The sequence below is a fragment of the Aphis gossypii genome, unplaced genomic scaffold, assembly GCF_020184175.1.
Source record: "Aphis gossypii isolate Hap1 unplaced genomic scaffold, ASM2018417v2 Contig00457, whole genome shotgun sequence".
NCBI lineage: Eukaryota > Metazoa > Arthropoda > Insecta > Hemiptera > Aphididae > Aphis > Aphis gossypii.
In genome coordinates, this window is record NW_026083114.1 from 21,082 (window position 1) to 36,345 (window position 15,264).

General features: G+C 28.5%; 1 protein-coding gene across 1 annotated transcript; it reads left to right on the forward strand.

Moving 5' to 3' along the window:
* Positions 1 to 11,982: 11,982 nt before the first annotated feature.
* LOC126554247 (uncharacterized) lies at positions 11,983 to 13,827 on the forward strand. Its single transcript, XM_050209339.1, has 3 exons — positions 11,983 to 12,021; positions 12,514 to 13,158; positions 13,273 to 13,827. Exons 1-3 carry the CDS (start codon positions 11,983 to 11,985, stop codon positions 13,825 to 13,827), a joined length of 1,239 nt encoding a protein of 412 aa, XP_050065296.1.
* Positions 13,828 to 15,264: the final 1,437 nt, after the last annotated feature.

Below are 15,264 nucleotides of genomic sequence, written 5' to 3' on the forward strand. Positions count from 1 at the left end.
AACAAAATGAAGAACATCATATTGGAATGTCTCTTTCTATTATTACAGACATACCCGGCATAGATATTATTAAATCATTTAGTCTTGACTACATGCATCTCATCTGTCTCGGTGTTATGAAAAAAATGATAAACCTGTGGTTAAAAGGTCCACTAATTAATCGTATTGGCAGCAGAAAAAGCACAGAATTGAGTATTTTATTATTAAGTATGAAACAATATACACCTGTTGATTTTCAACGAAAACCACGGGGTTTGGATGAATTCAACCGATGGAAAGCCACTGAGCTGAGAATGTTTTTATTATACTTTGGTCCTGTCGTATTAAAGTATATTATAAATAAAAAATGTTACTTGAATTTTCTATGTTTGCATGTTAGCATGAGATTACTTTTAACTCCAAATATAAGTGATCGGTATTTAACATTTTGTAGAGAGCTACTAAACTATTTTATCAAAACGTTTAGTAAGATATATGGTGAACAATTTATTTCTCATAATATTCATGCATTGGAACATATCTGTGATGATTACATTAATTTTGGGCCATTAGATAACTGTAGTGCATTTCCCTTTGAGAATCACATGTCAGTATTAAAAAAATATTTAAGGAAAAGTCATCAACCACTACAACAAGCTGTTAAACGTTATAATGAAGAAACTAAGTATTTGAATACTCAAAATTCAAATGTATTTAATAAAGATTCATTTTTATTTAAACAACCTCACCATGATGGCCCATTACCAATACCATTAATGTCTAAAAATGTCAATCAATATAAAATAGTAAAATTGAAAAACATGGAAATAAGATGTAATGAAAAAGATTGTTATGTACAGACAGTTGAAAAAACCGTTTTCAAAGTAGTAAATATAATCAAAAATATAGAAGACACTAAAAATGAATGTATTTTAATAGGATATACTTTTTATGATACATCTTTATTTTATAATCAACCTATTTCAAGTTCAAAACTGGAATAGTTTCAATAACTAATAGCTATTGTGATAATTTGATACAATTGCCAATTACACAAATTGTATGCAAATTTATTTTTCTTAAAACTTTAGATGATAAGCAGTCAGCTATTGTAATACCAATATTACATACACTATAATTTAATAATATTAGGTAAGTTATGTTTTTTTTTTTTATATAGTTAAAAATGGGTTTGATTGTTTGATACATAAATTTATATTGATAAATGATATTATATCTACTTATAATAATTTTTAATATCAAACATAATAATATAATGTAATATGTGAATTTTACGTTTATATACACTAGTATTTTAATAATTATAATTTAATAATATTAATACAAGATTAATTACCTACCAGTTAATGTGTGCATAATAATTATGCATATATATTATATATATTTGTTATTGCCACTTATTGGACTTGATTAATATAATTTTAGTTTATGTAACACTTTTTTAATTTATTGTATTCTTTTTTTGAAATTATATTATTTTTTAATTAAAATAATATATATTTAATAGTTATAGAACTATTATAGAAGCCTAGGTACTTTGACAGTTTGAATGTATAGCTATTGAAGGTATGATTTTACTTGACGAAATGCTGGTTAACAACTTAGTTTTTATTTGTCTTTTTATTATCACAATGAAAAAGTGTGAATTGTAAATTGTTTAATATTGAGTAGGTACTACTGTTAATACTTATTCATTTTTATGTGTTACCTTTTAAAATTATAAAATGTACTGCAAGGGGGAGTTTAATATGATTTAAAAAGTCATGTGACTATATATTATATTTCTTCAGAATTAAAATATTGTATCTACCCTATTCTCTTTCATTATTATTTACAATATTGCAATTTGCAAACAAATATAATATGGTATTTAATAATTATTTATTATAATCTATTATGATAGAATCATATCACATTATTATCACCTATAGGTATTATAGGTACTAAAAATGCAACAATATTGAATTATAAAAATTATATATATACCTATTAACTCTTATTAAAACTTAGTCCAACACCAATAAATCATAGGTAGATACTACAAAAGTAGGTACCTACCTACCTATTATAAAAAAAAATGTGAGAAAACTCATATTCTCCTAAAAGCTCCTTTTACCTATTATATATTCAAATATTTACCCTGCAATCTTCTATTACCTATAGCTATGATACAATGTATAATCATTAATCATAGAAAAACCTATAAATGTATATAATAATGCTTGGATAATGTTTATTTATAGGTGGCCTTAAAATGTTGAAATTTAAATACACGTAAAACCTTAAAGTAAAGTATAATTTATAATGTTCTGTTTGTAGTTTTAAATTAACCCTTGTATAACATTAAAACTATAATTGTTAATAAACACTTTGCTCTTAGCATTAATTCAATATTATAATAGTATTAGAAAATTAATATTCTTATTGTGATATTACTAGAATACTACTGGAGTATTACAATATACATATTAAATACATAATGGGTGTTTAATATTCCTGTAATGTTTAATGTTACAAAATGCTATGTGGGATGTAGGTATTATTGACAAAAATACTAAATTAATAAATATTTTTATCCTTACATGTTAGTTGTCATAAGTTGTAGCATGAAGTTTTTGAATCATATTTTACAATAATATTTATTATATAAACTGTATTGTAATATGACTAGATTAATAATCTTAAAAATATAAATTTATGAGCAAATAATTGAATATAATATTACCTGTGTTTTCAATATTTTGATCATGAAATAATACTTTTTTCACTTTTATACTATTATGATCAGAACTCGTTTCATATAATAATTGTGTCTCATTATTAATTTTTTCGACTGTCCAAGTGCCAACAGGAGATGAAATTATATGTTGTGTATTTTCAATAGATTTATCTAATACAGACACAATATGTTTTTCAGGTGTTAAACAATTAACACCATCAATAATAATATTAGGGTTACCTGCAAAATTAAAAAAATACTCTCATAAGTTTAAATATACACTAACATTATAGTTATCACTATAACAAATTACACAGTACATTTTTCTATTCAAAATAAAGAGGTAATTTAAAAAACAAAAATTGAATTAAATTTTTTTTTTATTATTATTATTATTATTTATTAACAGGTGGAGTTCTATACAACAGTTTCACATTATGAATTTACAATTAAATAATTAATACAAAAACTACACACATGGATTTAACAAGATAATAATAACAATAATTTTATTGTAGGTAGATATAATAATTATAATTATATATGATGAATAATGGTAAGTATTTACCAATAAATTACCAATGAACTTTGTGTTTAAATAAAAGATTAAATTAAATTGTATATTCAAGGAAGTAATATTATGAATAATGAAGATAAAAATTAAAAATGATTCATATTATATATTACTGTAATAGCAACCACCTTAATGCTAATTAAAATAAATAATATATAATAATTAATGTAGGTATTAGGCATAATCTTTAGTTTAAATATAAAATAAAATTACTTAGTATTTTCTTTTTTAAATTTACTAATATATTTAATATATTTAATTTTATGTTTTTCTTTTTTCTATTATATGAAATAAGATTAGAATTCGATTGATTTGTGTGGTCAATATTTATATAATTATTTAAATATTCATCTTTATATATTGTAAAAAGATAAAATATTATTACTTTGGCCTTTGTCAATTTTCCAAAGGGGATCTTTGTCTGAGTCATATAAGTTATCATTAGAGTCATCAGAATATTCAAAAATATTTGTTTCTTTGTTTGAAAAAGTGGATTTAGAAATATCTAAAAAGTTTTTATACAAATGAAAACAATATTACTTAAAATTACAATTGAATAATTAAAAAAAGATTAATATTAAAATCTTACCATTATAACGAGGAGGACAGCTTTCAGAAGATGTTTTTGTTTTATTTGAGACTTTAAATTTTTTTGATTTCACATTAGGGGACAAACTTTGACCTCTATTAAGGGGGCTGTAGTTGGTCGTGTTTTAAGGAAATTTATATAGGCAATATAACATGATGATATTTAAGTGACTTGTAAGTGTGTGCAATGTAAACGAACATAAGTGTGTGTGAGTCTAATCTGTAATCGTTTTCGGACAATATTTCCTAGAAACCATCCTTCGTCGCCACCAAACATCGTAAACAATGAACAATTATGCGGGTCATAAATATTATTATACGTATTATATATTATTTTATACGTATTATACGTATTATATACAGGTATAAGTATAGAGTATAGCTATACATTTTATATAATATTATTAATTACTCAATCAATCCATAATTTACAATTGTTCAGAAGTAGCATTCACTGTTTACTGTATTTTTTGTTGATTTTTTACATTTAATTCATAATATACTTAACGTTATTACATTTACATAAATATACATACTATTATAATTTATAGGTTAGAGATTTTGAAATAAAAGTAATGCAATCTAAGTATAATTACCAATTCAAAATATATTTTATTTATAAATTCTTATCCTTATATAGTTACACAACGTAATCTGATTATTCACGTAGACATCGGTTTCGATCAATTCTTGAGTCTATTAACTCGGGTAACATCGCTTCAAAATAAAATTTTTCTAATGATAATTTCATTTTGGTTTCAAAAAATTATCATCTCTTAAAATTTTTTGGTATATTATACCTGTAAACATAAAAAAAAATAGAAAACAATTTTACATTAATTTATTATTACTAATATTAATTGCATAATTTAAATATTATAAATTACCTTTAGGTGACCATAATATTATAAAATAACAAAACAATCTTTGAGTTATTTGTAATTGACCCATAACTTGAAAATAATACTTGTCACTTGTTTTTAATTGTAAATTACATTGACTGTCTAGAGTTGCAAACTTTAATTTTCCAGTTTATATTGCTTCTTTTGGAGTTAAATGTTTGATTGAAGAGGGACATTTTATTTCAACTATACCGTTAGTATTTATTAGTCCATCAGGACTAGCTGCTAAATACGGCAGTTGTTCATGAATAAAAAGGCCAGAATCTTGAATTTTGAATCCTGATAATTTTTCAAACTCTGTTTTCGCAAAGGGTTCACACTCAATACCATATTTCGTATGATCATTACCACAAAATGTATTATACAAGATAGATTTTATTGTATTAGCTCTAGAAGTCGACGGTCGAAGTTTACAAATGATTCCAAAGTGTGACGCGGTTAAACGAATTCGTCGTTCTCTATGCCATAATTCACATTCCGATTGAAGTGTAGTCGATTTTTCAATGAATTCAATTTCGTCACTATTTTTTATAATTTTATTTGTCATAAATTCCAATTTATGTTTTTCGTAATCATCTTCATCCATATCCAATTCTTCACAAATATTTTCTTCACAATTGCCATAGTCTTTATCTGCAGTTATGTTAACTTTAGTAACTCGTCTACTACTTGGTTTAAACATAAGTTTTCTTTTCACTTTACATACTTTCAACCTCTGTTTTCTACTTATAAAACGTTTGGTAAAATCACCTGGACTTACATTGCAAATTGTTTTATGTAAAATACTTATTGATTTTGGACCTGCATATTAATTTTGTCTAAAACTTATGTTACGTAAATATTCTAATTTTATCGTTGTTTAAAATATATTAGAATGCTGAGCCAAGTGATAATTGTATTAAATTTACAATGTGTGTGTGTCTGTTCTTTATTCTTATTCTTATTATTATTTGTATGAATTATTATACCTAAAAAATAATCCCGTTTTTCCCTCATTTTTTTGGGGTTTTTCCAAAATTAAATTAAGATTAGAAAGTTAAAATTTTTAACTTTTGACCCCCCAAGGTACCAACTAGATTCAATTTCCTTTTCAAAGAGGGGCTGAAGTCAAAGTCGAAGCATTTTTACTGCTCCAAATGTTGTCGGCAGACAAAAAAAAAACACACATCATTGTAAAATCATTACATTCATCACTCCGTTTAGAATCTAAAACAAAAGTAATAATAGTAATAGGATATCAACTTACTCGTCATTTTTCGGCGTGTCGTTTACATCATCATTACTTGATATTTCTAATAACGCGGTTTCATCTTCTCCTGCTATTGATGGGTACGATATATTACAAGTCGAATTATGTAGATTATCAACTGTATTCTCTACAGTATCAATACTAATTTCTGGGGTCGTAGAACAATAGTAGAAGTAGATGGGTTCATTGGTTCCTCAGTTATTTCATTTGTCTACAGTTTGAAAAGATGTAAATACTATTGATAAACATTTATTTAAACCAATATAAAGATTATTTAAAAAGTGTGCAATTTTTAATGAGCGTTGTAAGTTGGAATTTTGGTTTAAAAATTTATTATATTATAACCTATATTATAACCTGCATTATTTCTACTCAAAAACGTTATAAAGTTGTTATAAGTAAAATTTAAAAAAAAAATTGAGCGTAAATCTACTAAAGTTTTTATGAAAACTATAATGATGTTGAACAGTCTTCATTATCATTGCTGGCTTGCTGCCTTATGTAACCCACTAAATTAAATTAATGTTTTTATAATTACCTGAACATCACAGCTATGATCTTCGTCACTTTTTTTTTTATTGATTGTAAATTTTTCAATCTATATTTTTTCAACTTTGGTGCACTTAACTTGCACCTAGTTTTTCGGCCAAAACGCCAGTCCTTACCCATTTGGTAAAATAATGAAAAAAAACACAAAACAATGGAAGCTTATAAACAACTTAACTGATCGGAGTGTTCGAGTGTAGTATTGAAATCAAATGATTCATATAGGCGCCAGGCGGTATATAGATATTTTATATATAATATAATATGGGTTGTATTAAATTACGGTATAATATAGTTATTATTGATTATTATTATCCATTAGTGATTTTTCTATACCTATCCAGTAATCCTTATCCGCTAATTGTTTCCAAGAATCGATGTCTCGCCGCACCGAGCAACCGCCGCGCCGCGCGCCGGAAGCAGCTATCACACGCGCACGCACGTGTCAATGATTTACGAAAAACGAAAATATATTCTTGTGTGCATAACTATAAAAACTACTAAAAGCGGTAGTAAATTACACATACTTTGGATTGTCCGATTTGAATGTTTAATACATGTATGAATTCGTTGACAAATAATCTAGGCTTTTTAGGAAGTCGATTTTTGATTTAAAATCAGATATGCTCAAAATAAGTACAAATATAATGCAATTATTTCACAGGATTTTTGAAAAAACTATCTTAATTTTTAGGTCTTTTAAAATTGAAAATCAAAAATCGGCTTCCTAAAAAGCCTAGATATTTTGTCAACGAACTCATACATGTATAAAAAATTTAAATCGGACAATCCGAAGTATGTATAATTTACCACCGCTTATTGGTCTAAAACGTATGAAAAATACGCGTGCTGCAGCCCCCTTAACATTTTTTTTTCCTTCTTGATATCATATCAGTAATGTCATCAGCACTAGACAAATCTGATTTTTGCATAGCCAACGGTAATTTTATTTTAGCTTCACTATATGAACCTGAACAATTTGAGCAAAACTAATCAGTATACAATCCACTAGATTATATTAATCTTTATAAACTAATTTAAAATTTCTTAACTATAAACTTTATTTCCAATTTGTCTAGATTTGAAAAATATGAAGTCATTCATACTAGGTTTAATTCGTTTTTGAATAAATTTCTTGGCTTGCTTAGAAGCTTTAGGCCAAGCACAAGAATTATTTTTTAACCAAAATTTAGGTACCACTTCAATACTAGAATCATCACAAAACTCTACAATAATCCAACCAACTAAATCATGATCATCCATCTAAAAAAAAATTAAAGAATTAAATTTATAAAATGTTAACAATACTTTATGTAATTATATAGGTATAATGTATATGTACCTACTATTATAAATAGTTAAAAATTCAAAGTACCTAATAATTTATAAATATCCTTGTATTAAGATTTAAATCCTACTAGATAAGTTACTTCTTGCATAATTTTTAAATACTTGTTTATATACATTTTATTTACATTTTTATTTACAATTTTATTTACATTTGTATTTATTTAAATGTCTGTATGTATGATAGGCATGGCTATCTGTAAGCCATTATGATTAAGCACCATCATTTTTTTTTAATATCAGATATTGCCCAGTATTTTAATTGACTTGATAACTTTTTAATTTCAAATATTTCAATAATTGTTGAATTAATGGGTTCTTCAAAATATGGTAATAATACATTGTAATTTTTACCAATAAGCATTATAACACCATCTTTTTGAGCAAAATTCATGTATTTGACGATTTCTTTATTTTTAGTTAATATAAAACTATCACATTCTTTTTTAATTTTAATGGTTATACTTTGGTATATCATAGTGTAATATTATGGTCCTATTAAATCTTCAACAAGAGGACCGTTATCATGAACATGTTTTAAGACTGGTTTATTATCCATTAATGTTTCTTTACTTGAATTATTTAGTATGTATAGTTCATATTTTTCATAATATCTATTAACAATTTGTTGTAATGGTTTTTCATTTTTTCGAAGATTAGATTTTATTTCTTTCATAAAATTTTCAAAACCAAATGCTGAACAATTATCAAGGGGACCAAACAAATCATAATCATCACATAAGTGTAACAAAGCGTGGACATTATGTGACACAAAATTTTGTCCATAAATAGCTTGAAAGTTCTTGACAAAAAAATCCAATAGCTCTCTTGCATATTGAAGTAGGAAATTTTTATCAGGACTTAATAAAATTAACATTGCAATATTCAATACCATAAAGTTGGTATAAATGTCTTCACGTAAAATGGTTTTTAACACAACAGGTCCTGTGTATAGTAAAAATAAACGAAATTCGGTAGCTTTCCAGCGACAAAAATCTTGAAGACATCTACTCTTTCTAGAGAAATCAGATGTAATGAATGAATTGCATGCTAACAATGAAGTTGATATTTCGTTTAATTTAGAAAATCTAAGTCTGACATTTAATGGTCCTTTAATCCAGAGATAAATTAGTTTTTTACAAACGCCTAAGCAGACTAAATGCATATAATCAAGTGCAAATGAAGTTACAGAGTTAAAACTTTGTAATTCAATAAGAATAGAAGTTTCATTTGAACTGTGATAATCTTCATCCTCAAAATTCAGATATGAATCATGATTTCTTTTATTTGATTTTATTTGAGAATAAGGAAAACATACTCGATTACATACATATTCTCCCTCAATAGTGCAACGAGTACACGAAGAAAACCCGGTATGGCCTTTCACTTTTAAACGAATGCTTTTGCAGGAGCATCACAACAAAATAATGTAATATTTACTTTAATATTAATACCATTCATTAAAATACCTTCAGTTTCCAAATGTTTAGCTTCAGTGACAAAATCAATTAAATACTCATTGCTGTCTTTCGGTTTTTCAAATCCCCAGTATAGACCAACAAGAAAAACTATTCTTTTTAGTGGAGGTTCAACTAAAATGGAAGCTATATTGGCCAAAATTGTGAGTTGTTACTTTTTGAAATTGGTAATCCATCAATACCAATGGAAATTTTAATATCTTGTACATTTGTTGGAGCATATAATTTAATTCCTTTTTTTAAACCAAAATTATGATATACTCCAGGATTGACAATTCGATTTTCTTTTGATTTACAAATAGGAGTATTTAAAATTGTGCGGCAATCAATTGGTAAATTATTAAAACAACTATGCATTTGTAAACCTTTTAACAAACTATTAACAGCATTTTGAGGAATTTTAAAATCTATTGCCCAAGTAGCTAAAAATTCCTGAGTTGAAAATTGTTTGGATGAATTTGTGAACAGTTCTCCATCTAAATTTAAAGTATGTGTAATTGGTGGTTCATGGTGGTCTTGGTATATGATAATGGCAAATTAATTGAAGCATTTGATGGAAAATCATTTCAAATATTGTCAGAGTTTTTAAAGCTGGACGAAGCTGAGTGATCATAATCAATTAAAGGCATACATTTTAAATTATTTATTTCCGAGACATTTTCTGGTGGCTTATATTCCAATGGATTTGAATGTGAAAGCAATTTGTAACGAAACAACAGATATCGACACTAACCCATCTGGTGGTAATCAGATGAAATAACCAGCGATCTGGATGATTGAATAGCGTCACTAGCGGTGACAAAGTGAACCAGTTGTCGACAGTCTATTTAGTGTCCACAACTGGTTGACACAAGAGCGCGCGTTACCGCATGATGATATAAGCAACACAACACCTTTGCTAATTTAATATGTTAACATTTGCATATATACAATATATTTCGCAACAATAATTTAATACACCGACGAATATATCAGTACGCATAAGGCTTGACCGAGAAGGCATAGAATAAGATCGGAGATGACTGAAATAAGGAGATGTCACCGACGAACTACTACCAGACCCTGACCGTCCGCAACATGCAGATATACCACCCATCAATAAACAGCTAGACATCATTCAGTCTTCGTCGAAAAGAGGCGTTCCGGTTATATAGAAACACCATCGACCGAAGACAACGGCAGCAGTAAACGTAAGTGAATGGCTCCGTGGGTTACGAACCATCGTAGCAGCACCGCGACAGCTTACTCTCCACCTGTCTCCGCCTAATTGGCGTACGGGCTACGTACCAACGTAGCAGCACTGTACGTCCGAGTCAGGCGTTCCCTCCGTTTCCCTCGTCTACCTTGGCGTACGGGCTACGTACCAACGTAGCAGCACTGTGCGTCCGAGTCAGGCGTTCCCTCCGTTTCCCTCGTCTACATCGGCGTACGGGCTACGAACCACCATAGCAGCACCGTGCGTCCGAGTACGGCGTTCCCCCCCGTTTCCTCCGTCTACATCGGCGTACGGGCTACGGACCACCGTAGCACCGCACGTCCGATTTACGACAATCTTCTGATAGGTAATTATTTTACGGAAGATACACTTTACAATATTTACTGTGCAATCGATGTTCGTGTTATATTTCGGTATTTTGTATGTATAACGATCTTCCTTATATGCTTATTTGTACACCGTATTAATGTCACTATCATACATATAACCATTGTAATATTATTTATTTTATATTCTCTAATCTTATATTGTTAATATTTGTTATAATTCAATGTTTGTAAATGTATCCTATTATTTATACGTTTAAAGTACATAATATGTATATTCGATATAATAAAAGTTAACATTTCATTAACCAAAACACACGAGTTAAGTTTTGTTACAAATTCCTCAACAATTTTTATTTCTTCTCTTATTTTCCTTCTCTTAGTGCATACACTCTCTATTCTTCTAATAGACATAATTAGCTATTGTCACTAAGTCAATTCCAAATATACTTAGGTACCACCCCAACCTATCAAAACCAAATTTATTATTATGTATAGTACTATAATAGCTAGTACATATTTATATTGAGTAGGTACCTACTACCTACTTACAATTGTATATTTTTTAAATCATCAACAAAATAAAGTAAAATATATTTATCAAAATTTCTCTACATTTTTTTTTTTTTTTTAAAAATACCTATCTATTAAAGTTAAATATTATTTAAATGATGGTTTTATTTTTAAAATATATATTATTTAATAAAAGTACTATACTCCGGCCCACGAAAGAACGACCGTAAAAACTCGTCCGACGCTGCGCATCGATTCCCCTTCCATATCGCATGCCGGGCGATCGGACACCGGTCGGTAACGGTCGCTGGTAGTCGACAACGGCATTCCTGTATACATAGCGATTACAGTGTTTTTGCGTTTTGCTGTAATTTTTCGTAGTTCGTTAGTCGTTTTTACGTATTATTACGATTTTGCTGTGACTATTTTCTTGTGTGTGTTTTTGTTAAAACAGTATTTATTAATTTTTTTTTAAGTTTAGTTTAAAGTTAGTTGTTGTTTAAACTAATAACTATATATCTATAATGGAAATAACGCCTACTAAAAGAAATCGTCAAGGAAAGGTAAGCATTTTTAATTATTTATGTATCTTATTTATAATTATAGGTAAGGCAGGGGACTTGTAGACTTGTAAATTTTGCATATACTTTTCATTGATTTAATTAGAATTCAGAATTATTAATTTAATAAATAATATAATTTAATTAAGTCTAAGGAATATAATATGATTGCATTCATTGTAATTAGAAATAGCTGATTTTTGTATAATTCGTTTATAATATTAAAATATATATCATAAAGTACTTACTGTAAGAAATATGCACTAAAAGCAAAAAAAAATCAAAATATGCATTTATATACAAAATAAAAATTTTTATATGGTTTTAAATTTAAAAATCAATAATTAATCTACGAGAAAATAATGATTTTCGTTAAAATACTTAATTAAATACAAAATTAATTTTACCTAAGATTATGAAGACATATATTTATTTATTTCATTGTTGATTAGAAAAGCAGAAGAATAAAAATGCGTACTATATTTTTTCTTTTAGATTATTCATACCTGCCAAAAAGAAATGATCATTAATTTGTACAAAGACCTCATGAGAAAGGAACCCGAGATCAGATACGAAGATTTACTATTTAGACTGTCAGAAGGATCAGGAATTGGCATCGGAACAATTAAGAAGACGTTACGTGAGTACAAATCTACTGGTAAAGTATCATCACCAAAAAATAAGAAGTTACGAAGTACAATTTGTGAAAAATTGGACGATTTTGACAAGAATGCGATTCGACAAAAGATCCATCAATTTTGGTTTAGGAAAGAAATTCCAACATTAGCAAAAATTATTCAAGCTGTTCAAGATGATCCTGACCTACCAAATTTATCTCGTTCTTCGTTTCAAAGGTTATTAAAGGATATGCAGTTTGAGTACACAAAAAGAAATAGGAATAGTGCTCTCACTGAACGTGAAGACCTCGTTTTATGGCGGCGTCAATATATCTCCCAAATACGACGTTATCGCCAAGAAGGACGAACAATATATTATCTTGATGAAACGTGGGTTAATGTCGGAGATTGTTCATCGAGAGTTTGGGTTGACAAAACTGTTAAATCCCACAAAGACGCATTTCTAAAAGGTTTAACAACTGGTGCGCGTAATCCGACAGGTAAAGGCAAACGTCTTATTGTCGTACACATAGGTTCGTCTCAGGGGTTCGTCGATGGTGGTTTTTTGTGTTTTGAGTCAAAGAAAAACACATCTGACTACCATGATGAAATGAACGGCGATACCTTTTTCGAATAGTTTTGTAGTATTTTGCCTAAATTAAATGACAATGCGGTAATAATACTGGATAATGCTCCATACCACTCGGTGAAAAAAGAGTCCATACCAACAACTGCATGGACAAAGGCCAGGATACAACAATGGCTCGAATCAAAAGGTGTAGTTATTACGGAACCTTTGGTAAAAATCGAGTTGTTACAAAAAGTTAAACAAATCAAAAATCAATTTGAAAAATACGTTGTAGACGAAGAGGCAAAAAAACAAAACAAAACTGTACTGCGTTTACCACCGTATCATTGCGAACTCAATCCAATTGAGTTGGCATGGTCGGTGGTAAAAGGACATGTCAAGACCAATAACACAACTTTTAAATTAAATGACGTTCGGCAATTATTAATTGATGGTATACAGCGAGTGACTCCGGAAATGTGGTCCAATTTCATTTCACATACAATAAAAGAAGAAGATAAATTTTGGCAAATAGACTTCATTTCGGATGACATATTGGAAGAAAACGAATCACAACATGTACTAACAATTACCGGACAAACAACTTCAGATGATAGTGACTAAAATATTTATGGCATTTATAAAACTAAAATGTATATAGATAATAATGTTTATTTTGTTATTACTATAACTATTTTTATTATAACTTTTTTCAGAAGAACTTTTTTTATAACTTTTTTTTTAGAATTATAATTGATACTATTATCATCATCAACAGTACAATGTATTATTATTTATTTGTTTAATCCATATCATCCGACAACTTTTGTAATACAAGCATGTTATAAAACTCATTTTGTCGCTATTAAAAGGAATAATTTGATTTATTTGAATACAAATTTCAGGAATTTTAAATTTGTTCACAGTTCGTAACGTACGTATAATAATTAAAATCACGACAATGACGTGCACGTATTTATTGAGTTATTTGAACATCTGTATACACGCCGTGGTCGTCGCCGCCGTCGGGTAGTGGGAATTTAACTATGGTGGGAGATATTCAGGTTGACAGCGCTCGCGACGTTCAGTATCGATGCGCGAATTACGGTCGTTCTTTCGTGGGCCGGAGTATATTAAGTATTATTAATGTTTTTATTAATTGCTAATTTCATATAGGTGCCTAACCTAACCTATATATGATGTATACCATCGTTTCATAATAGGTAGGTCAATTCACTCTAATTTTTAAGCTAATGAAGCTACACGTGAATTGCTGATCGTAAATTTGCTACTACACTATGTAAATTGTAAATCGTAAATATAAAATATAAATTTCAAATATGTGAATATTTTACTTACCATATAAACCGCCCAAACTCCACTGGACACTGGTTAGTCTAAACGTTTAGTGTAGACGTGTAGTCGTACTATATTATAAAGATTAAAAAATTATGCGTATTACACGTGCATTATAATTACACTATATATAGTTGTTCGCACTTTGCAGCTTTATAATATCGTTAACTTCTTTTTCTCCTTTGTCATAATTAAACATTTAAAAACTCCGCAATACAGTGTACACGTCGACACTCGGCAATTGGTAACAAAAGTCTAAGACAAACCGTTTAACGAAAAGTTTAATGTTTAAAAAAGCAAAACTCGAACGAGTAGTGAGTGACAATTGCTCAGTGCTGACCAAAATGCGTCTTGTTCACGCATCTCACCGCAAAATGAGAACCACTGCAAGCGCTTATATCGGACACCACAAAACAACACCAATCTGTCTACGTAGTGCGCACCGCGCGACTGTATTAGCAGTTAGCACTTGGCAGTTAGCAGTGTTAGCACAAACACACTGTTACTGTTATTGTTTGATTTCACTTGCCCACGCCGGACATGCCACAAATAGAACTTTTGCTATTACTAGTTGCGATTATTACACGTTGTATATTTTATTTACGTGCAATAATATTCCTTTGTGATTTATTACCCTTTTCATTTGTAATTTTTGTTATTGTTTAATAACTGATCAAAACCGCAATGTTTGAAATGTTCCTATGA